At 51.7% G+C, this 23,048-nt stretch overlaps 1 protein-coding gene across 2 annotated transcripts; it reads left to right on the top strand.

The window, feature by feature from the left end:
• Positions 1 to 337: 337 nt before the first annotated feature.
• On the top strand, positions 338 to 22,781 carry Map2k3 (mitogen-activated protein kinase kinase 3). 2 transcript variants are annotated; one of them, XM_052197129.1, is made up of 12 exons: positions 338 to 437; positions 10,976 to 11,042; positions 11,403 to 11,451; positions 12,248 to 12,361; positions 12,580 to 12,699; positions 13,758 to 13,874; positions 14,796 to 14,847; positions 15,745 to 15,872; positions 16,217 to 16,294; positions 19,515 to 19,654; positions 21,196 to 21,241; positions 21,745 to 22,781. In XM_052197129.1, the coding sequence occupies exons 1-12, from the start codon at positions 410 to 412 to the stop codon at positions 21,826 to 21,828; spliced, it is 1,023 nt and encodes a 340-aa protein (XP_052053089.1). In that variant the 5' UTR covers positions 338 to 409; the 3' UTR covers positions 21,829 to 22,781. The 2 variants fall into 2 exon arrangements, with proteins under 2 accessions (XP_052053089.1, XP_052053088.1); XM_052197128.1 differs by lacking the exon at positions 338 to 437 and adding an exon at positions 1,132 to 1,370.
• Positions 22,782 to 23,048: the final 267 nt, after the last annotated feature.

Here is a 23,048-nt window from a genome sequence, read left to right as displayed (position 1 = left end):
AGGGCTTTGTCTGAGTCACCCTGGTGCCTGTGGGGCTGGCACGGGACTAGAGTCACTTTACCCACGTCTGTGGCATGCTTTTCCTACTTCCTCCGTTCATTCCTCGGATAGTTCTTTGGCACCTACTATGTGCATGGCCCTGGGCTAAGCCTTGGGATACAGCAGGGGATGAGACATTCAGGATTCCTAATGGGGAGGGGCACGTGGCACGGGAGGAGGCCTGCAGTAGAAATCAAATATGCAAGCAAGGCATTTGGTGCCTGAGCGTTGGCCAGAGAGCTAAGACCTACTTGAGCTCCGACTGTCTCCCTGACCTTGTGCTTCTTGCCCTCACTAGACCTGGCTTTCCAACCGACCCTAGAGATTCCTGGTTAGTGTGAGGACAGAGGCTCAGCGACCGACGGCCGAGATGGAACCCCAGTCAAGGCTAGCAAAAGGTATTTCAATGTTTGGAATGACACTTTGTTTAATCTGAGACTACCCCCAACTCCGGGAGTAGAGCTGCTATAATGTTACAACCAAACAGTTACTTTGTCACTAGGCAAAGGTTAGTCTCTGAATTCCCCCGCTCCCTAGGTGCTGGCGTGCCAGGTGCTCATAGAGGCTGGACTTAAACGCGTGTTCGCTCAGCAAGACGCAGTAAACTCTTTCCCAAAGTCGGTGAACACTCACCTGGCACGCGCCCGCCGTGGGATCGCTTTTTTCCTGCTGCCCTAGGAGGCAAGCCAGTGGTCGCCGCTCTCTTCAGGGGAGCACATGGACGCTCATCCTCGGTATGGCTCAGCCATTTAGGAGTCTAGTCTCACTCAGGGAGCACTTTTAACCCCACCGAGAGCACATCGGCCCAGCCCCGCCACCCTAGAGATCTTGGGATTTTCCAGATTGCGACCCGCACACGCTGCGCCATAGGGGGGCACAGGCTGGGGCACCCAGGACCACGCCAGCACAATCCCGCGAGTGGGTAGGGCTGTCATCTTGATGGCAAGAGGGCGGAGCCGAGCTGGACTAGGGGGAAAGCTGGGTTGAATTCCGGCTCTTGGAGGGTGGGGTTTATGCTGACAGTTCGGGCGGCATCTGATAGGCTGGGGCCTTTTCAGGCGGGCCAATCAGTACGATGGGCGGGGCCTGCGTGGCGCCGTCGGCAGGCGTCCGGCGCTGCCCAGTGTGGCTGTGGCGCCGCCCGCCTCGGACGCTTGGAACTGTCGCGTCTTTGTCGCCTGTCGCCCATCGTCTGCCGCCGCTGCCAGCCGACAGCAGCCATGAGCGCGCCCGACCCCGGTGTAGTCTGCTGTCCTCTAGATTAGTGCTCTCCGTCCGCAGCATGGAGTCGCCCGCCGCGAGTCCGCCGGCCAGCTTGCCTCAGACCAAAGGTAGGCTCTTTCGCCCTACCGCGCCGCCCGAGCCACATTCAATTTGAGCCCGCCCGTGACCCTGGACTCCCTTCCGGGCTGGGCACAGGCATCTGCACTCCAACCCAGGACTGGGTCCAGCCCAAGCCCGGAACCTCACGGGACTTCATTGGAATCCGGATCTTAGGCCGTGGGACTTCACCCAGGCAGGACCTTGTACTCATTCCGCTCCGAGTCTGGAAGCCTCACCGTGAGCTTCTCATTTAGGCTTCGGGGCTTCATCCTGGACTCAGCCGGGATCTCACTGATCCCTTCTAGAGGGTCTTTGGGCTGCACTAGCCCCCTCATGTCAGGTTCTTGGATTTTGTCTAGGCTGGAATTTACTCTCTTCTGGGCCCCTGGGCTGTGTTCCCAATGCCGGAAACCTGTCTACTTTTGAATTCAGAACTCCTCCTCTCTTCCAACTCCTATCCTTTGCCCCATGCCTTGCTGGCCTGCAAACTGGCCGCCTGCACTCCTCCTTGAGACTGAACCTGTAGAACTTACTGGTGTCTCCACTTCGCAGCTCAGCCCGTGCTACCTGCTACTTGTTGACTCAGTTGCAATCTTCTTACTCTTACTGAGTTTTAGGAGCTGACTGATTCTTTGCACCTAGTGTTTCTTGGGCGGCTGCTCTTAGACATGCTGTTTGGTCCTTGGGCTAGCAGCAGGCCAGGGGCTGACTGTACAAGGCTTGGACTTGTCTTCTCCAAGTAACTAACTGTCTTTCCTGGAAATTGCTGTGAGGTGGCAGTGGTGCTGCGTGGGCTGTAGCAGCAGCAGCAGCAGCAGCAGCAGCAGCAGTAGTGTTTGTCATGAGAAGTGAGGGGGACACGGTTTGGAGGTCAGGATGCTTTTTTTTTCCCCCAGGAAGAGAGAAGGATGTTTTGATATGTCAGAGACTCAGTATGTTGGGCTGCAGAAAAGATTTCCAAGCTGGACCCATAGATAGGAATGGGTTGATTTTCTGCATTCTGAACTGCTTTACCTGGCTAGTCTCTGGACATGTCTAGGCCTTATTAATGAAATGGATATTAGGGGTGTGATGTGAGATTGAATACCAGAGGTTTGAAGCAAGCATGTCTGAGATGATCAAGAACCCAGCATAGCACCCAGTGCAGAGTAGGTACCCAGGGGAAGATAGTTGCTGCACATCCCTGATTGTCTCCAGCTTTCCTGCTAGAAAGGCTCAGCCCTGTGGGGTCTGGTCCCAGTTTTGGGTTGCAGCTGCAGAGCACAGAGAGCAGGAATGGTGGGCACTCAAGAGGGTGCGTGTGCAGTGGTGGCCTTCTCTCCTTCTGACCTAGGAAACCTCGACCTCAGGAGTCCTGGTCCTGGGCAGGCTGTCCTGAGCAGGCGGGGGCCTTTTGGGTCCCCTGCAGCTGGCTTCCATAGCTGTGCAGGAGCCTAGTGGGCGGGGTGATTGCATCTTACATAAGTGGGAGGCCAGATCCCTGACCATTGCCCAACCTCTGTGAGTAACTAGGGAGGCACTTACTGGGGGAGGTGGCTGGGGAGGGACTTGCAGTGCAGACCTCGTGGAACTTGAGAACCAGGAAATTAGATGCTGCTCCACTCAGGAAGGGTTTGGAAGCAGTGTTTGTTTTGGAGGCATTTCAGCTCTTCCAGGCAAGAGATGCCTCATCAAAATAAAAGTTGCAGTTGCAGATCACAGGCAGAGAGATTGTGAGTGACATTGCAAAGCAGTGTATAGGGAGACTGTGGACTTTCATGTGCTTGGTGACTTGAGGCCTGGCACTGGACGTTCCGGGCCTCTCTTCTGAGAGGACCAGTGTGAATTTGCAGGTTGTAGGTTAGGTAGCATGATATTGGATGGATTGGGTGGAGGCTCTTTCCCAGGCCTAGGATCCTTGTAGCCTTTTAGGGGTCTGGAGATAGCTGTGGTAGGGGACTGACAATATCCATTCACCAAAAGAGTTTTTTTTTTTTTTTTTTTTTTTTTTTTTTTTTTTAACCACATGCTATACATTGCTTTGTTTACTACTCATTGCCCTCTTTGCCCATAAACAGAGGCTTGGGAACACTAACCATTCACAGAGGCTGCACAGCTATGGTGCAGAGCTCAACTACCGCAGGATTCTGTGATGATCTCCCCAGAGCTCCTTCCATCCCATTCCCATGTGAGGTGCTTAGGAGAGCAGTGGGACACTGGTGCCCTGGCCATCACCCCCGTGTTCACTGGAGCATGAGGTCTGCTGAAGCAGAGGACTACCTATTGTGCACACAGTCTAAACAGTGGATGCTTCCCCCCAGTGTGACCCTGCAGCAGATGCAAAGTAGAGACCTTGGCGAGGTGACAGGAACTCTTTCCCACCTTTGCAGGAAACTTAAATTAAAAATTACACTTATGCATATATATATGCATAAAAGTGTTATATATATATATGTTCGTGCCACATGCACGTGGTCAGTATACTTCATGGATATCAGTTCTTTCAGTTCAGCCATGGGGATCAACCTTCCATCATGCGGGTTTCAGGCATGGAACCTAGCTCATCAGGCTTAGAGTAAGTACTGTTACCTGCTGGGCCATCTTACTAGCCTGTTTGCAGAGGACTTTGAACAGAGCATGTAGTGGTAGCACTGACCCTTGGTGGGGACTGCAGCTTTATCTACGAACTTCCCACCGGACGCTTGGCAGCCTCGTTCTTTGTGCTCAAGCTTAGGAAGTTCTTCCCACATGCGTGAGGCATGTAGGTCCCTCAACTTTGGTGACTTCTCCTGTCTCCCTTGCTCATTAGTGGGTCGCTGGCTGCCATCTGAGGCCAAGGGCAGCTGGTAGTCAGGGTGGTCTGGGTTTGCATGTCTTATTTGTCCTTGTATATCTTGTCAGGGATGGCCTTTGGCACTCTGTTGGAGGTGTCATCAGTGGAGTTCATTGGTGGCTGGTGTCTCTGGCAGCCCAGTAAGGCTAAGGAGCACTGAATGTCTTGTCCTGGTCCTATCTGCTATGGTTATAGCTTTCCTCCTGTCCTGAGAGTTGGAAAGACTAGAGGGTGGCACCTTGGGGACTTCCCCAAGTCCTGGTGTGACGCACAGGAAACTCTCTATCAGCCAGTCTGTGGCTCAGGGCCTGAAGGCAGTAAAGTTCCCAGTCAGCCTGTGTGGGGAGAGGCAGCCAGGCTTCCGGTGGGTGAGTCAGCAGGCACTGGATGCTGCCTCACCACAGGCATGCCAGTCACTGCCTATAGCTTAAAGGGGCAATGCCAGGCAGGGGGTTACATACCTCCACCTGCAGGCTGCCCCTGGCCCAGGGCTGGGCACACAGTTGGTCTGCTCTGGACCTTTGGTTGATTCTGGGCAGATCCTCCTGTCCTGTCCAGGAACTTCCTCTGTTAGGTAAATGACTCTTGCTTCCTCTTGCTCACCACTTTAGATGGCAGCTGTTGTTGACTGCCCCTGGCCCAGGGAACAAGGCCAGGGGAAAGCCAGGAGCAGTGTGGCCTTGCAGGGTCAGCCAGCTTGAACTTTATGGGGTCAGATCCCTACGCTGCCCATTTTGCAATGTAACATTGAACAAATTGTAGCTAGTACACTCTTGATACTTTGTATAGGTTTCAGCCCAGTGAGTCTTTGGTGTCTTTCAGAGAAGCCAAAGTGCATCCCCTCCCCCCAGCAAAATATGTTCGGAGCCTTGGCTGTGTGGATGCAGATGGTCTTTATCCAGTGGATAAATTAAGGATATCCAAATATCCTTAATTGCAGCTATGCTATTATGGGCCTAGGATCCCATCCTGACCCTTACTTCCTCATCTGGGCAAATGGCATATCCTTTTTGACTCTCAGTCCTCTTCTGGGCCGTGGGAGGAAGCACCTCTCCCCTGAAGGGTGTTAGTAAAGATGGGAGATAGAGTTTCCCAAACAAATGGCATCTGTCATTATTTAATTGTTGGGATTCTGGCCGCTTCTCATCGGGAGGTGAATAAATGGCTTCTGCTGATGTACTCATAGGATTTGTGACACAAGGCTTCTTTGGTCAGAAAGCCAGAGTTTGTCAGGCTCTAGGACAACCTTCCTAATGCTGTGACCCTTTAATATAGTTCCTTGTGTTGTGGTGACCCCTACCATACAATTATTTTCATTGCTATTTCATAACTGCAGTTTTGCTACTGTTATGAATTGTAATGTAAATAACTGTTTTCCAATGCTCTTAGGCGACCCTTGTGAAAGGATTATTTGACCCTAAAGGGGTCCCTCAGGTTGAGAGCCCCGAGCTCTCAGCTCTCTTTTTCCTCTGCTTCCTAAGCTGTAAGCTCCCACTGCTGCCTGAGTTCCCTGAGGAAATCAAGAAGGGAAGCAGAGAAGGGAGGCAGTTGCTCCTTTCTGCAGATCTGCCCCTGGCACTCAACGGTGTTGACCGGTGGCATTGAGCATAGGCGAGGGAAGCTTGGGAGGCGTGGGGCTGGCCTCGGGGTAGAATCTCCAGGGCTAGTTTCTCAGGTGGTAGAATTTCATCCATGTCAGACCTGGTGCTAGCCTGGGGAGTGAGTGAGTGAGTGAGGGAGTGAGTGAGTGAGTGAGGGAGTGGGCAGCAGGACTCAGGTGTGAATTCTCTCACACCTCCCCTTGGTTGTTTTTCCTTGTTGGCCATAACTGTCAGGTCTGTGTGCTCAGCAGCCCCTGCAGATTTTTCTTCCCCCATTGCAGGTAAAGAGCAGAGACTGTGGCAGCTTGCCCTGTCTTACTGGGGCACGGAGATAACAAGCCTAGTGATACTTGGCCTTCGGAGGGTCAGCAGCTTCCTAGCCCTCCCTGTCCTTCCTTCTCCCTGCCTGCAGGGTTATGGTAGTGCTGAGGCTGAGCTGGAGGCCGGGGCTGCCCTGGCTGTGTCTCAGGATGCTCTGTCCAGCAGCACCCACGGCTTGTCCAGACTCTGGACATGACCCGCTCATGGGCCCTCCTGCAAGTGTGGGCCCATGGTGAAGCCTGCCCCTGCTTCCTCTTCCCTCCTGCTTCCTCCCTCCCCCTTTGCTCCCCATTCTTTCTTCTTTTTCTCCTCCTCCTCCTTTTCTCCCCTCCCCACCATCTTCTTTTCTTTTTGAGACTTAATCACAAATGTACCCTGCCCCTGGTTTTATGTGCTGTTGAGGATGAAACTCAGGGTCTCTGGGGATTCAAGTGAGGGCCTCGTGCATGCTAGGTAAGCATTCTACCATTGAGTGACAGCTGCAGTTTTAAAAGTTGTGCTTATTAGCAATCAGTTGGTGGAGGCAAGAGGAGCAGAAGTTCAATGCTGTAGCCTGCTGTGCTGGTGTAGACCTTTGACTTCAGCACTGAGTGGGAAGAAGCCATCATGGGACTCTGTCTCAAAATGAAAAATTCAATGTCATCCTCAGCTGTATAGTATACAATGAGGTCTTACGGGACACTGCCTTAAAATATACAGATAAATAAAATTGAACTTTGGTGTGTGCCCAGAGTGTGTTTATCCCTCTGTCCTACAGAGGCCCAGGCTGTTCACACTGTCGATGACAGGGTATCCCTGGGATGAAAAGAGGAAGAAGCTGGAGTCGGATGGCTAGGACCACCGTGCCCCTTCTCTCTTGGTTTTGGCTTCATTTGTATTGGGACCTCAGTGGAAGGGAAGTTCTGTATGCTGGTTGAGGTGCTGGTTTAGGACAGTTCAGAGTCTGTATGGGTGAGTGTTTTCCTGCCTGCCCCAACCTGTGTGTTGTCCAGCTGTGTGGCTATGTGGACGGCCTTGGCTTTGGTCACCTGCATCACCACAGATGACACCAAGTTCAGGAGTTTGTCTTGAGTCAGCAAGTGTGCAGTGACAGGTCAGGCTCCTTGGGGACAGGGCTGAAAAGGGCCCTGGATATTAGCAGCAGGGTTTGGGCATAGTAAACATGTAGATGGTGGTGTCGGGGATCCAAGGGTCAGTACTTTGGCCTGGCACATGCTAACACGCATGGGAGTAGGAATGCATGAACTATCGATTTTTAGCTGAAGGGAAAGGAGCTTGTTGACAGCCCTCAGGATGAAGGCTTGGTGAGGTCCTGCCAGAGGAGAATTCTTGCTTCTGTTGACCTGTGAGGCCAGTACTGGGTCCTGGAATTGGTTGGGGCTCCGCCCTTGGCAGCCACAGACTCTTGCCCTTTCCATCTGTGCTTGGCCATGCCCAGAGGACCTGGCTCAGTCCCTTCATGGTTACCCCAGCCCATATCAAGTGCTCACCTGACAGAGGCACTTGAGCTGGCACAGGTATCTACCCAGGGGAAGTTGCTCACTCGAAAAGCTTACCCTTCTTTTTGGTGCTCAGTGTATCCCGCCCAGTTGTGGTTGGCCTAGCATGTTCTCTGAAAGACTGCTGTGTGCAGATGACCAGCTGAGCGGGAGGATGGGACACCTTGCTTTCTGACACATAAGTGGCAGTATTAGCTCCCAATTTGGTTGCCCAGGCCCGAGAGCCGTACGAAGCTCGGGTGGAGGGGCAGGGATTGTAAACAAGGCACGGGTGTCATTTTAGTCATTGGAAACCATGGGATGGGACTTACTGTCTTGTGGTGACTGCTCCCTGTGGCCTGCTCAGGAAATTCCTGCTGATGGTTAGATGCTAGAGCAAGCGAGCCTGGTCAGGGTCATAGCCATACCTCACCAGATGCCCACAACACCCTTTGTCAAGCCATCTCTCCTCTTTGACCGACTTGTGCAATGGATCAGTGAAAACCTTTCCCTCACGGAGCTGTGAGGTGGAGGTGGCCTCAGTTACACCCCTGATCCTCCGTTGGGCACTGCCGGGTTCTGGGAGGTCTGCCTTTCCTCTACACATCACGCTGGGGCCCTGGGGCCAGAGAGGTGTAATCATGTGTCTGAGTGCAGAACAAAGAAGGGGCTGAGTGAGGGTTGAGCCCAGCCACTTGGCTCCAGAGTGGCCTGTCTGGGAAAGTAACTGTGAGAAGCGACAGTAGAGGCCCGGAGGAGTCAGGGATAACAAGGGAACTAAGTTGCAGCATCAAGTACAGGGTCAGGTACCAGCCTGATGGCGCTGAAGGGCAGAGAGAATGGCAGTGCAAAGCAATACGGTGGGAAACCAGGTGGCTCACCCAGGGAGGTGTGGGGACAGTGGTGTAAGGGCGGGAGAGGGGGCCAGAATTTTACCCTATCTGTGGGTACCTCATCATCAGGGCTGGAACCTCAGGTTAGTGGTTGAATCCCTTTCAGCCTCAGTGTCCCCGCTTTCTGCCCGAGGGACTGCTGTGAAGTTAGAGTGAGCTATTTTGATGCCTAGTACTGGACTGGCCTGCACAAAGGACCCCACGATCCTGGCAGGCTTGTGGTTTGCTCATAGTGGCCAAGAGCCTCTGTTTGTTGTGGTGACAGTCACCACCTTGGGCCACACCTGGGTAGCCCCAGGCTGCCTGACCATCTGGGCCCAGCCCTGACATTGGCATTGGGTAGTGCCAGCGTGGCTGGTGGCTCCAGGCCTCTCTGGGCTGTCTCCATGGGGGCCGTGCCCATTCCCCCTGACAGCTGGCATAGCTGCCCCTGTAGCTCAGGTCACTCCTAACATAGGCTGGTGGCCCTGTTACAGTAGTTGGCTGTGTGTTTCCCAGCCTGGGACAGTAAGAGAACCTCACCACCATGTCCAACAGGCAGGTATGGGCATGACCTTGACAGATGGGGCAATTGAGGCCTGGCAAAAGGCATAGCTTCTAACATCTCCCAATCTGCTGCAATAGACACAGGAGAGCAGAAGGTGGAGGTGATGCAGGTGGGTAACAGTATGAGCCCTACTTAGGCAGGCTTGCCGGGACTGTGACTCTAGTTGTTCTAAGCAGAGTTGTGTATTTTATTATAGAATATTTTATATTTTGCTTACAGAGAATCTCATATCAGAAATGAAAACTCGATAGTGCAGGTCAAAGTACAGAGAAATAGCTTGCACGCATGCCAGTCTGGGTACGTGCAGAGTTTTTGAAGCTGTCTACCTTGGCCCCTAGCACATGTACCCAGAGGTTGTGCCTGCCAAAGACTTGGAGCCACAGGTGCATGAGACTCAGAGTACAGGGAGAACCCCCCACCAAAGGGGTCTGCAGTGAGCCCAGCTGCCTACCTTGGTCTTCTGGTCAGTACTTTTGAGAGTCACTCTGGGCTGGCCTGAATATACAGGCCTTACTGTCTGAGTCACGTCCCAAGCTCTATATTGTGCATAGCTATGGCTGGATCTGCCAGAAACTGGTTTAGATGTGACTTCAGGAGCTGAGGTCTCCAGGGCAGGTGGTGGTAGGTATAGAGGGCAGTTCCTGACTTAGGGCTAGGTGGCCAGAATGAACTGGGAGTAGTCTGTAGTATGTACTGGAAGCCTCTGGGAAGGGCAGGCATTTGGTTGCTGCTTTCCTGCTCTCTGTGACACTGAGGAGACTTGTCATATTTACCTCTCTCATCCCGTGTCTCTCTCATGTTTTCCCCCCTTGTGGGGGTCAGAGCCTCTGCTTCCTGGAGAAGCTGAGACAGAGTCGGTGCTTACTTGCCGGTGGTGGGTGCTGAGCCACGTGGGCCTAGAAGGAGGAGGGGGACATCTTAGGGCGGGTCATGCCAGTTGTTCACCAGGCCATGTCCTCTTTGCTCCAGTGGGTGTCTGTGCTCTGGTTTGACAGGTAGGTAAACTGAGGCTCCGAGTGTGGAAATCCAGTGAGCAGGGAATAGAACTCAGTCTCAGGTATTACCCCACAAAGCTTGACTCTTATGGAAGGACACAGTGTGGCAAGGGTTACTGTCATAAAGTCCCATGGCCACAGAGTGGGCAACTTTCACAGCAGGAATTGGAGAGGAGGAAGGCTCTGCCTGTGCTCACTTTCAGGGCTCTTTGGCTAAGAGGTGGCAAGTGGCAACCCTGTGTAGCTCATGCACCTTCCCTTTCTGTACCCATTTCCTCTATCATAAGGACACTGGTGGGGTTGCGAGAACGCTTACCTGGGATTCTTCTCTCAAAAGCACATGTGTGTGCACATGCACACCTGCAAACACACTCACCAGCCCTGTCACTGGACCAGGGCCAACCCTAATGATATCACTTTGATTTAATTAGCTTCAAAAAACCCATTCTCCAAATAAGGTCACATTCTTGGGTAGTGGGGGTCAAGACTTAAGCATATAAGTTTTGAAAGACACAGCTCAGCCCATAACAAGAGACGTAGGACACGAGCTTTTGTGTGGCTGGGAACACTGGTACTGGGCAGACGACATTCCATTCCTGCCAGTAAGAGGCCTGGAAACTCATGCATAGCTGAGCATTTGAGTGTGTGCGTGTCTGTGCTATAGGCACAGCTGTCTGGTGCTTCCCAGCTGCAAGGCAGCTCCCAGGCGGGTGGAGCTTGGCTTTGCTATTGTGGGAGGAGAAGGACTGAGAGGTCCCCAGCCTGAGAGGAACCATGGTCTGCCTACCTCAAAGCCCTGAGGCTCTCTGGGTACTGATCACATTGACTCTCAGACATGTATGTATGTGTGTATGTATGTTGTGTGGGTCAGGTAGTGAGGACCAGGGGTCTGAGTGACCTCTGTCCCTATTTTTGCCCAGCTCAGGACTAAATGTTGACCAGATCTCTGTCTTTCCTCCACTTCAGGAAAATCCAAAAGGAAAAAGGATTTACGGATATCCTGTGTGTCCAAGCCACCTGTGTCCAACCCCACGTGAGTCTGCCTTAAGTTTCTCACTCTGTTGAGACTTGGAGAGGCCCCCCTGGTGGAGGCCGGGGGGTGTGAGTAAGAAGCAGGCTTATGGATGTCAGAGGTGGGCAAGAGAGCAGTCTCTTCTCATCCTGTCCTGGGTGACTCCAGTGGGACTACTTGCCCCATGCCCTCCCAATCCTTGTCTTGGGGTCTCTGTCAGGGCTGCCTGGCAGCTGCACCATTACACTTTTACCTAGTGGATGCTCAGTAATCACTGAACTGAGGTGGCTGTGTAAGCGGCCCCGTGGCCAGCATATTTTACCCTCACACCCCCTACTGCTCCTTCCCTCAGAGAGGCTTATGGATCTGATTTCTCCACAGGCCCCCCCGGAACCTGGACTCCCGGACCTTCATCACTATCGGAGACAGAGTAGGTGGTGACTAGACACTGAGAGGCCTCCTACATTTTATCCCATAGGGCCATTGAGAGGTGGCTCTGGGTGGTAGACAGAGCTGGGCTTTGGGGAGGAGCTGATCTCTTATCTTGCTGGTGGCTGGCCCTGGGCTTCCTGCCCTTAGACCTCCTCTCTGGAAGAAGTACGTTCCAGCTGCCTTCTAGGGGTGTGGAGAGCTCAGAGCTGCCACACTGCCCACCTCGGAGTGTGGCTATGAATCCCACATGAAATCTGTCTCACCTGGCAACAACATGTGGGACATGCAGGCTCCTGGGCTCCCCAGACCCCAGGTCAGACCCTAGACTCCATGTTGTATATACCCCTGAGTGCCGTGGAAGACCACCTACCATTGAGAAGCCTGATTTGGGGATGTGCAGCAGGGCAGAGTGTGCCTGGAGCCTCTTCTTGGAAGATCCTCCCTCTCCAAGCCCTGTTACTGCCTGGTGTTCTGTTAGTCCAGTTGTGTAATTCCCTGTCTCTCACTCAGGGGAGGGAACTCCCACAAAGGTTCAGTAGATGATTGACTAATCGCTCCCTTTGCTGAGATGTGTGTGGAAGACTTCTTCCAACATCTCTGAGTTTTTGGTTTTGCATCCATTTTATAGGGATCAGTGGCAGGGTCAGATTGGCTAAGTTCTTTCACACAGCCTGGCGTCTAGCAGCTTTGATCTCAGATCTGACTAGCTGTTCCTCTGCTTTTTTCTGGGTGAGGGACAAGAGCCAGTCTCTGGCTTGATGATCACCAATCACCTCTCCTTTTTGCCTCTTAAGAACTTCGAAGTGGAGGCTGATGACTTGGTGACCATCTCCGAGCTGGGCCGTGGAGCCTATGGGGTGGTGGAGAAGGTGCGGCATGCTCAGAGTGGCACCATCATGGCTGTCAAGGTAAGCAGGGCTTCACCCTTCCTGGAGTAGCACCAGAGGGAGCAGTGGCTGAGCTTCAGGGTGGCCGCCTACCTGCGGCTCTGGCCCTTACTGTCATCACCAGCATTGAGGCAGAACATAGACAAGGCTTGGCCATGGATTCTCCAATGTTCCTGGCCCTCATGGATTGGGTAAGGGGAAGCAGCCCTGACACGGCCCTGACATGTGGCTCTCTACAGCGCATCCGGGCCACTGTGAACTCACAGGAGCAGAAACGTCTGCTTATGGACCTGGACATCAACATGCGCACAGTCGACTGCTTCTACACTGTCACCTTCTATGGTGCCCTCTTCAGAGAGGTACGCTTTGTCTCTGCCCACCTCTTGCCAATCACAACTGCCATTCCACTCTAATTGTGTGGAGTTCCTGGGACCTTGGGTGTATGGGAGCTATACCCAAGATATAGGGAGTGCCCCGCCGCCTGAGGCAGTTCAGCTGGGATCTTGAGTGGCAGGCTTTCTTGTTCCTGGCCAACTCTGTGCCTCAGATTCCTTGTGTGAAGATGAAGCAGGTGTCTGAGCAGGTCTCTTCAGGTTGTAGTCACGGACCTGGAGCTCCATGGGAGCCGAGATTTGGATTTGGGACCATTTGCTTTCTGCTAGCTCTATAGTGGGGATGCAGGGCGAGCCCCCACTGTAGAGGGGTGAGGGTCTGGGCTAGATTCTCCATGTATGTTAGGGTAGAGGAATGGAGGGTAAAGTGAGGTATAAGGTCTAGGATCAAGAGCATAGAGCTGCCATTTGGGCTGTCTGGAAGCATATAGTATTGGAAACAGCATGAGGTGAGCACCAGAGTCAGGATGGAACAGGGACTTCTCATGGTGACCTGCCACCTTAGAGCTCTTGAGTGCTCTGTGATGTGTCTCTGCCCTGGCTTTCCTTTGGGTCCCTCTCAGGTTCCAGCAGTGGCTCAGACCCCACACTGTGCATGTCACGTGGTGGGCGAAGCACCTTGTGTGTGTGTCAGCCAAGTCATCCCAAGGCGATGCAGGTTTGCGGGGGAGAAGAGAGGTCATTTGCCAGTGAAGACATTTGGTTCTTGCCCCTTTATGTCCTGACTTGGAAGTCTCAGGACACACTAGGTTCCTGCTTCCCTAGGAACACTGCTGCAGTAGCACACAGATGGGGGACATTAGGACTAGGGGGCATGAACTGTGTGGTGAGGCTCCAGAGAGGCAGATGGTGGTAGTGAGGGGTGAGGTTCATCATGTCCCTTCCCAGGTGGAGAAGGTGGAGGCTGGACCTGGTGCCCAAGGCTAGGCCATTAAGATGAGGGCTGGGGAAGGCACTGGGAGCCTGTAGACTGTCCAGGCCTGGGCAGCACTGGAGGGCCAGCTAAGCACTGGGTGTTCTCACAGGGGGATGTGTGGATCTGCATGGAGCTCATGGACACTTCCCTGGATAAATTCTACCGGAAGGTGCTGGAGAAGAACATGAAAATCCCGGAAGACATTCTGGGGGAGATTGCTGTGTCTGTGAGTGGCCTGCTTGCTCTACCCAGTACGCACAGAACCTGCTATGTGACTGAGTCTTGGCAGAGCAACTGTCCCCTCTAAGGCTTAGTACTTCTGAAGCCTGAGAGCAGTACCTTACTGAAGAGGCCTCTGGGATGGGGCGCCTCAGGTTGGGCTGCTCCCTGCTTCCAAGCCCGTGAGCGAGGCCCCCACGTTCCCACTCACTTTGAAGACAGGATCTCAGTATTTCCCACTGCCTTGTACTCAGATGCCCCATGACAGCTATTGGAGGTCCAGGCTGCTTTGAGAAGATGTTTGCTTTCTGAGCCTACTGTTTCTAGAGGAGGGCAGCAACTCTGGTTCGAGTATTGCTACAGCCAAGGGAAAGAGGGTGGGCAGTGCTCTTCTTTTTTTTTTTTTAAAGATTTATTTATTTAATATGTGTAAGTACACTGTAGCTGTCTTCAGACACTCCAGAAGAGGGCGTCAGATCTTGTTATGGATGGTTACGGATGGTGGTGAGCCAACATGTGGTTGCTGGGATTTGAACTCAGGACCTTCAGAAGAGCTGTCAGTGCTCTTAACTGCTGAGCCATCTCTCCAGCCCTCAAGGATGCCCTTTAATCCTGTTTGCATCCGGAAGTGTTTAAACCATCCCATGCCTCAGGCTCTTTTTGCCTGATGTCCAGAGGTGGCTCCTGGGGGAGTGGGAGAAACTTGGGGGCCTGGTAGGTCTTGGTGATAGCCCTTAGGAGGCACTGCTTGGGATTTGTGGAGTAGGAGGAAGGCAGGAAGCTGACATGTTTGTCTTAGGACAGCCAGGATGATGGGCAGATCTGGGGCTTGGGGAGGAGCTGGGATGTGTTTAGAGGAGATGGGGATCTTTGTTGTCACTTCTGTTACCTGGAATAACAGCAGTCCTGCCTCTCCCACCCCATCCAGATTGTGCGGGCCCTGGAGCACTTGCACAGCAAGCTGTCTGTGATCCACAGAGGTCAGTGTCCTCCATCAGCCACCGAGGCTCTGGGAGGGACAGACTGTGATATACCTGGTGGGGCACAGGTTGCTTTCTGCATTCGTGCCTTTGGCTCTGCTGTGCTCTGAATAGGAGGAACTAAGTGGATCCCTGCTTTTTCTGGGTTCCATGGCCTGCTTCTCAGTCATACATGCATTTTGTGTGCTGTGAAACACCTGGGTTGTGGCATGTCACACTAGGAATCTGACACACGCTCCCTTACCCCACACATAACCACCCTGAGCTCTTCTGGGGTTCTTTTGCCTCCATGACCACTGGTGTGGGTTTCCCCTCCGGGGTTGTACTTAGGAAATACCAGCTTCCTGTTAACTTGGTTGCACTGTACCTAGAAAGCGAAGGAGGCTACGTGGACTCTGATGACAAGCACCCGTCCCGTTTCGTCCTGGGGTCGTTGTGGTTGGCTCTTTGGCATGGAGCCTTCCCGTCTGCTTCTGGGCCTCTTTGTCTTTTTCACATCCATGCGGTCCTTTCCTTGGGGGTTCCTGCCTCCTGTGAGGCAGGGGGGTGGGTGGGGCTCCTCAATTGCACACAGACCTATCCACACACCTTCACTCCACCCTGTTGTTCACCCACTACCTTCTGCTTGCTGGATTTGTGTCCATAGTAGGTGGCGTGCTTGGGCAGCCTTCAGGTAGAGTCTCCAGAGCTCTGATGTTTCTCTTTGGTTGGGAAAGGCTGAAGTACATTTTGATTTGTCATCCAGCCGAGTGATGGGACCTGGTGCTGCAGATCTCACTGCCTCTGCTTCCTTGTCTAATCCTTGGGGCACTGGGTAGCCTGCCGCTGGCCCACAGGGCACTGGAGAAGACAGCATTCCATTTGGCAGGGACTGAGAAAGGTATGCTCTACTTGTAGATGTGAAGCCATCCAACGTCCTCATCAACAAGGAGGGGCATGTGAAGATGTGTGACTTTGGCATCAGTGGCTACCTGGTGGACTCTGTGGCAAAGACAATGGATGCTGGTTGCAAGCCTTACATGGCCGTAAGTCAGGGCATCTCCGCAAGGTGGAGGACAGGACAAGATTTTGCCTCTGTGCAGTGGACTGCATTTTTCCAGCTGTACCTCCAGTCTTAGGGACCCCACCACCATTTACCTATACTCCATGATCCCTATTTGGAAGAACTTGTGTTCTCTATTGTTAGGAAGGCAGGGATCCTTAAGACTGGTGGCCTGGTGGGAAGGCAGGGGTTGGCTCTGGTCTGGCTCTTGCTGGCCTATATCATGCAGGCAGGGGAACCTAATGGTATTCTGTTTTGGAGTAGAATAGAAAAGGTCTAATTGAGGGAACCTTATGGGGTGTTCAAGCCTTCTGGTCTCTCTTGCAGCCTGAGAGGATCAACCCAGAGCTGAATCAGAAGGGCTACAATGTCAAGTCTGATGTCTGGAGCCTTGGCATCACCATGGTACTGTCTGGGGCTGGGCTCAGCACTCGCTGGCCTATTGGGGTGGGAGTATATCTGCACAGGGTCCGTGGACTCCATCAAACATTTCTATTTTAGTAAGAGGATATCTGGGAGTTGTAGGACCCTTTCCTGACCATGATGTTATCTGGATTCTGTGATGTCAGCCTTTTCCTTAGAGCCACTGGTGTAGATTAGGAAATCCTAGCCAATGCTAGATTTAGTTGTTGCCGTGCAAGTAAATCAAGAAGGTAAACTCTTAGCTGGGCATGATGGCACCCTCCTGTGATATGATTCCTATGGTAGCATCCTTTTTTAATGTGATTCTAGGTGTTCAAGGCTATCCTTAGATTCCTAGTGAATTTGAGGGTAGCCTGGCCTCCTACATAGACCCTGCCTCAATATCCTTACCAACACTCAAAAAACAAAACAAAACAAAACAAAAAAACCAAAAAAAAAAAAACCCTACCCCTTTCCCCCAAAAAACCTACAACAACAACAAAAATCACCTGGTCCCGGTCCCCCCTTCTCTCCCTCCCAAGCAGGAGCCTGTTGCTGCTCCTTTTGTGTTTCCCCAGGTTCAGTAGGATGGGGCTCTAGATCCTGGCTTGTGGAGGCTGAAAGGACCCTTGGTTTGGAGGGAGGAGGAGGGCCCAGACCATTAGGGTTGAGTTGGATCAGGCAAATCTAAGCCCAGGTGTGGGGATGGGCTTTTGCCTTCTAGAACTGCCGGGCAGAGAGCTCTGATTCACCTGTTGCTGTGATAAAACACAATAACCAAAAGGGACTTGGGGAGCAAAGGGCTTATTTTGGCTTACAGTGTTCAAGTTGCACCCCTTTCCTAAGGGAAGTCTGGGCAAGAACTGAAGCAGAAGCCATGAGGAGAGTTGCTTCCTGGCTTGCTCAGCCTGCTTTGTTACATTACCCAAGACCACCAGCCCAAAGGTTGAGTTGATTGCCTGTGGTGAGCTGGGGTATCCTACAATCAAGAAGATGCACAGGCTTGCCCACAGGCCAATCTGTCGGGGCCTGCTTTCAGTTGAGGTTCCTTTTTCCCTAGCTTGTGTAGAGTTGACACAAAACTAGCCAGCACAATGTTACAATGAAGTTAAAATCTTTGAAAACAGGGACACTCCTGTCCTGCACATATGTGAGAAAATGATATAGCAAGAATAGTCTATCTTCTGTTGCAAAGATAGTTAACAGAAAGGGACATTCTGACCGCCAGGAGTCACAGTTACCAAGATATGCTGTCTGCTGTCTTGGTTCCTCCTGTCTAATTGTTTTGAGACTATTCAAATTCCCATGATTGATCTCATGACTGTCGGTTAAGACATTTTGTTATTTTTAAAGAGGCTTTATCTTGAAGGCTGGGCCAGGGTTTTATAGTAGGGTTTCAGGCCCCAGGAACAGAAGCGAGGCTTGGACTGTCTGTCTTCTAGAACCTCTCCCTCCAGGCACACCGCTCATGTTTATCCTTGGCCTAACATTTCCACTTAAAATGCCGCCATTGCAGGGAGCAGCAGCACCGTTCACCATATCGATTGGTGGGCTCTGCCTTGGGAGCTCTGGGTACACAGACATTATCTGTGTCTTGGAACACAAAGAAGTTACCTTGCACAGACACAAGTCATACTCTGAGCCAGGAAGGACCTGAGTGGTGGCACCATCTCCACTGCTGTCTCCAGCACTCAATCATTATAGGGGGCTGGCTCGCAGGGGTGGTCCTGTGATAGATAAACCATCTTATACATCTTTGTGTTAAGGTAGTTTTTGTTTATCTTTTTCTAAACTCTTTTTTAAAAAAGGATCATCAGGCTGGGCAGTGATAATGTATACTTTTTTTTTTAAAGATTTATTTATTTATTATATGTGAGTATACTGTAGCTGTCTTCAGATACTAGAAGGTGTCAGATCTCTTTACAGATGGTCGTGAGCCACCATGTGGGTGCTGGGATTTGAACTCATGACCTTCGGAAGAGCAGTCAGTGCTCTTACCCCCTGAGCCATCTCTCCAGCCCTGATAATGTATACTTTTAATCCCAGCTCTCAAGAGGCAGAGGCAGGTGGATCTCTGAGTTCAAGGCCAGCCTTGTCAGCCGGGCAGTGTTGGCACACGCCTTTAATCCCAGCACTTGGAAGGCAGAGGCAGGTGGATTTCTGAGTTCGAGGCCAGCCTGGTCTACAAAGTGAGTTCCAGGACAGCCAGGGTTACACAGAGAAACCCTGTCTCGAAAAATACCAAAAACCAAAAAAAAAAAAAATAAAAATAAAAATAAATAAATAAATAAATTAAAAAAAAAAAAAAAAAAAGGCCAGCCTTGTCTACAGAGTCAGTTCCAGGACAGCTAGACAGCCAGAGCTACACAGAGAAACCCTATCTGGAAAAACCAAACATGACAAGATGTTTGAAGTCCATGCTCTGGTGCTTTTTGGTTAGGTATATGGGTGCTACCACTAAGTTTTCTCTTGTGGTCTGCAGAAAGGTCCCACAGTAGATTCTAGAAATTCTGAGTACAGTTCTGTCCTGTGGGCAGGCACACATGTGACACACACTGTCTCCCCACCCAGGCTGTTTCCACGCTGGCTGGCAAGGCATGGAGACTGACAGGAAAGGCCCCTCTCAGCATAGTAACTAACGCTCTATGTGGGGCCAATTGCAGTTGCTATAGAGATGCTTTCTCCATCCCTTAAGGCCTATCACTGAGGCCTTCTGCTGCACCAGTCAGGAGGTATCCATGCAGGAGTCCACCACTTCTGTTGGCCTAACTAGTAAAAACAACAGCTGGATAGGTGGCCCTGGATACTGAGGTCTGTGTTGGGAGGTACTGAAGAGGAAGTAGCTGGGGCCAACAGGGGCTTAGGACTTGACTCAGTGAGGTGCTTTGCTGACTTCTGCCTCATGGGAGAGATGTATGTGGCTGCCATTCCTCATGTTTGACACAATATCTGGAACTTAAGTTGTTAGAGAAAATCATCCAATTTTAGGGTGTTTGCAAAAAACAGTGATGGTCAAACCCAGTCTAGGGCTAGCCTTAGTCTGAGCTAGGTCTGCCAGTCCAGTCAGAGGAGCTTAAGTACGAGGCCTGCTGCTTGGTACGAGGGCAGTCAGTGTCAGCATCACTAGCCTGGCCTTGGGTGCCGGGGAAGGATGGGTAGGTCCCTTCCTCTTCATGCTTCTGGGTACCAAATGAGCCTGCTGGCTCTGTTGTCCCTACTTCAGATTGAGATGGCCATTCTGCGGTTCCCCTATGAGTCTTGGGGCACGCCGTTCCAGCAACTGAAGCAGGTGGTGGAGGAGCCGTCCCCACAGCTCCCAGCGGACCAGTTCTCCCCTGAGTTCGTGGACTTCACTAGCCAGTGGTGAGTGTCTGGGCTGTGTCCCCTCCTCCTGCAGCAGGTTAGCCCTTGAGCCACCTGGTATCAGAAGGCAGGAGGTAAAGCTAGTTCCAACATGAGTAAAACCCGGGTCCTATAAGCAGCTTTTAGTTTTAATCTTCGCAGAAAAGGATGAATCAGGTAGCCCCGAAGAGCACAGAGATATTGTGCCCGCGCGCGCGCGTGTGTGTGTGTGTGTGAGAGAGAGAGAGAGAGAGAGAGAGAGAGAGAGAGAGAGAGAGAGAGAGAGGGAGGGAGAGAGAGGGAGAGAGGGGGAGAGAGAGAGAACATATATTATGGAACATTAAAATGTGTAATGAAGTTGCATTTTTGCTGTCTAGAAGTTTTTACTGAATTACAGACTGTTCATAGAAGCTTTTTAAAGCCACATTTTTGAGCCAGGCAGGCAGGCAGAGGTGGCGCACATCCTTAATTCCAGCACTTGGGAGGCAGAGGAAGGAGGAGCTCTGTGAGTTAGAGAACAGCCAGGGCTATATAGAGGAACCTTGTCTCAAAAAACAAAAGAAAAAAAAAAGGTTTGAAGTTACAAAAGTGTAAGAAAAGTAGTTATACAGACCCAGCTCTCTAACCATAGTTAAATAACTGCATGGAACATGAAAGTAGATTCTTCTTCTTCTTCTTTTTTTTTTTTAAGATTTATTTTGGCTGGAGAGATGGCTCAGCGGTTAAGAGCACTGACTGCTCTTCCAAAGGTTCTGAGTTCAAATCCCAGCAACCACATGGCAGTTCACAACCATCCATAAAGAGATCTGATTCCATATCCTGGAGTATCTGAAGACAGCTACAGTGTACTTACATAATAAGTAAATAGATATTTAAAAAAGAAAAAGAAAAAAGATTTATTTTATTATATGTGAGTACACTGTAGCTGTCTTCAGACACACCAGAAGAGGGCATCATACCTCATTACAGATGGCTGTGAGCCACCATGTGGTTGCTGGGATTTGAACTCAGGACCTTTAGAAGAGCAGACAGAAGATTCTTATAAATAACTGTTGGGTTACAAAAGAGATTTAGAAAATACATTTTTAAGAAGAAACCAGTGAGAGAAAACCAATGTTTGTATGTTTGGCTCAAAGATGCTCAGAGGACAAGTCAAAGCCTCTCAATAGAATACAAGAAAACTGCAGGCCCACAAGGCCAGTAACAAAGTCATTGATTAGTCTGACTCTCTTCAATTGGTCTTTATGCTCCAGAACCATGGACTAGAGTCCTCTCTTCTGATAAAGGATGATCTAGTGTGCGGTTCAGGCAGAGCATGTCAGGGTCGGTGCCATGGACCCAGCCTGGGTCACTACAGAGACAAGTGGGCTCCAAGAGGCAGGAAAGTTGCTGTAAGACTATGTACTTAGTACCCACGGACCCCAAGCCACTTTGTGAGACCCCCCCCCCCCCAGACAGTTTGCTCCTCTGAGCCCAGGAGTATGCTGCTCAGTGGGGGCAAGCCCAGCCTGTCTAGACTTGCTTCCTCCATGCGAGCCTGGCTTCACTGCCCTCTTTCCTAGCCTAAGGAAGAACCCTGCAGAGCGCATGAGCTACCTGGAACTGATGGTGAGTGTGCACTGGAAGTGCCTGCCCTGTCCCCTGTGCTGGGTAGTGGCTGGGTGGGTCTCTCTGGGACTGTCTGGAAGAGGGTCGCACCCCAGGGTAGAGGGGTAAGTCTTCTGTCTGGCCCCTGCATGTGCTTGTGGAGTTTCACCTTCGCTCATGAGTGCACCCCAGGCCTTGTGGAAAGGTGCACAGGGCTGTGACAGTGGGGCACAGGAGTCATCGTGGCATCAGGGAAGGATGGAGTTGAGCTCTTTGCTGCTGAAGGAAGGGTAGAGGGTCTAGTGGGGCAGTGGTCTGGTACGCTTGAGGAAAGAGATACTTGTGTGGTGGGAAGGACTATTGCAGGAGGGTGAGGCTCAGAGCCACAAGCTTTGATGGTTTTGGAGGGCTTCTAGGGGTAGCGGTCCAGTGGGAGTAGGCCAGGATGAAAAGAGGGAACCTCTCCTTTATACTCTCTCCTGTACCCCTTCACCCCTAGAAATTGTACCTCTCTTTCCTACCAGGAACACCCATTCTTCACCTTGCACAAAACTAAGAAGACGGACATTGCTGCCTTTGTGAAGGAGATCCTGGGGGAGGACTCCTAGGGACTGGCCCGGGACCCCACTGGTCTGCCAGCATCCGTACAGCTGTGCTGGGGCAGCACTTACCCACAGCCATAAGCTACTGCCATTCTGGTCCTGGGCATTCGAGGAATTGAGGGATTGTTCCTGTCTGTCTCTGCAACTAGCTGTCCCAAGTGCCAAAGAATCAGACCTCAGGGGCTCCCGGCCAGGCCACACGTGCCCCACAGTGCCTCTGCTGTTGCTGCTCCCAGGGTCTCAGGCCTCTACCCAAGGGATGATTTGGAGGGGCCTGTGTACCCCGGCAAGTGCTGTTGCTTCTTGAAGAGCAGGCAGCTGGTGCCTCTATGGACAGGCCATAGCCTTGGTCCTGTCCTGGATGCCGTGCTGGTTGTATATATATTTTAAATCACAACTGAATGAATGAACTTTGAACACTGTGGCCTGGATCAGGGACATCGCTATCCTGTCTCAGGTGCTGAGCACACACTGGGGACAAGCCATGTGAATCTCCTAAGACTTCCTGAGAGCTGTGTTGAGCTTCCCAAGGCCTCCTCCCAGCACTGGCCCATGGTCTCTGAGGGGCACACTGCCCTCAGATAGCCCCTGGTTACCACCTCTAGTGGTATCTGCCTTTCTTTTTGAACTATTATCCCTGTTGCCTTTTGCTTTGTGGGTGTTGCTGGTTTTTCTTGCATGGTTTGGAGCTGACCACTTAACCCTGGGTACCAGCAGGCTCACAGCCGCCGGGTGCTCGGACTGGAGTCTGCAGGATGGTTCAAGCTCTTTGCTCAAGGCCATGAGGGAGCCGTACCAACTCTCCAGGTGTGACCAGCTCATGGAAGCTAATAGGTTTACTTTGGTGGTGTTTTTAAAAAAAGAAGAAAATATATTTTTGTGAAATAAGACCTGCCTATTCTAGCCTTTTCCTGGGCAGGAACCTATTGCTGTTTTAATTAAAAAACAAACCAAAAAAAAAAAAATGGTGTGAGACTGACTATGGTAAGCGTGCTCTCTCTTGGGGAGTGGTCGAGCCCTAGGTGGAGTCTTACTTTGGGACCATGCGGGGACTATGTAGCTTAGGGCCTGGAGGCTGCCAGCCCTCCAGGGCCTCATACTTGGCCACAGTTCACAGGAGGTGCTCCTAAGGTGCTGCGCTGAGGTGCTTCATTCCATGGCCACTTAGGCTAGTGTCCCCCCTCCCCCCCTGGCAACCTGACTCAGTCATCCAAGTGATGACCCCA

Source organism: Apodemus sylvaticus, chromosome 10 (genome assembly GCF_947179515.1).
Source record: "Apodemus sylvaticus chromosome 10, mApoSyl1.1, whole genome shotgun sequence".
Lineage (NCBI taxonomy): Eukaryota > Metazoa > Chordata > Mammalia > Rodentia > Muridae > Apodemus > Apodemus sylvaticus.
The sequence above is the reverse complement of the archived record's forward strand: the minus strand, read 5'-3'. Positions and strand labels throughout refer to the sequence as shown.

What these genes read in the sequence shown, in the direction of transcription:
- Map2k3 (XM_052197128.1), top strand. Translation starts at nt 1,322, where the DNA reads ATGGAGTCGCCCGCCGCGAGTCCGCCGGCCAGCTTGCCTCAGACCAAA. An exon ending in GCACCATCATGGCTGTCAAG is followed by an intron (nt 12,362 to 12,579) that starts GTAAGCAGGGCT and finishes GGCTCTCTACAG; the next exon opens with CGCATCCGGGCCACTGTGAA. An exon ending in GTTGCAAGCCTTACATGGCC is followed by an intron (nt 15,873 to 16,216) that starts GTAAGTCAGGGC and finishes TCTCTCTTGCAG; the next exon opens with CCTGAGAGGATCAACCCAGA.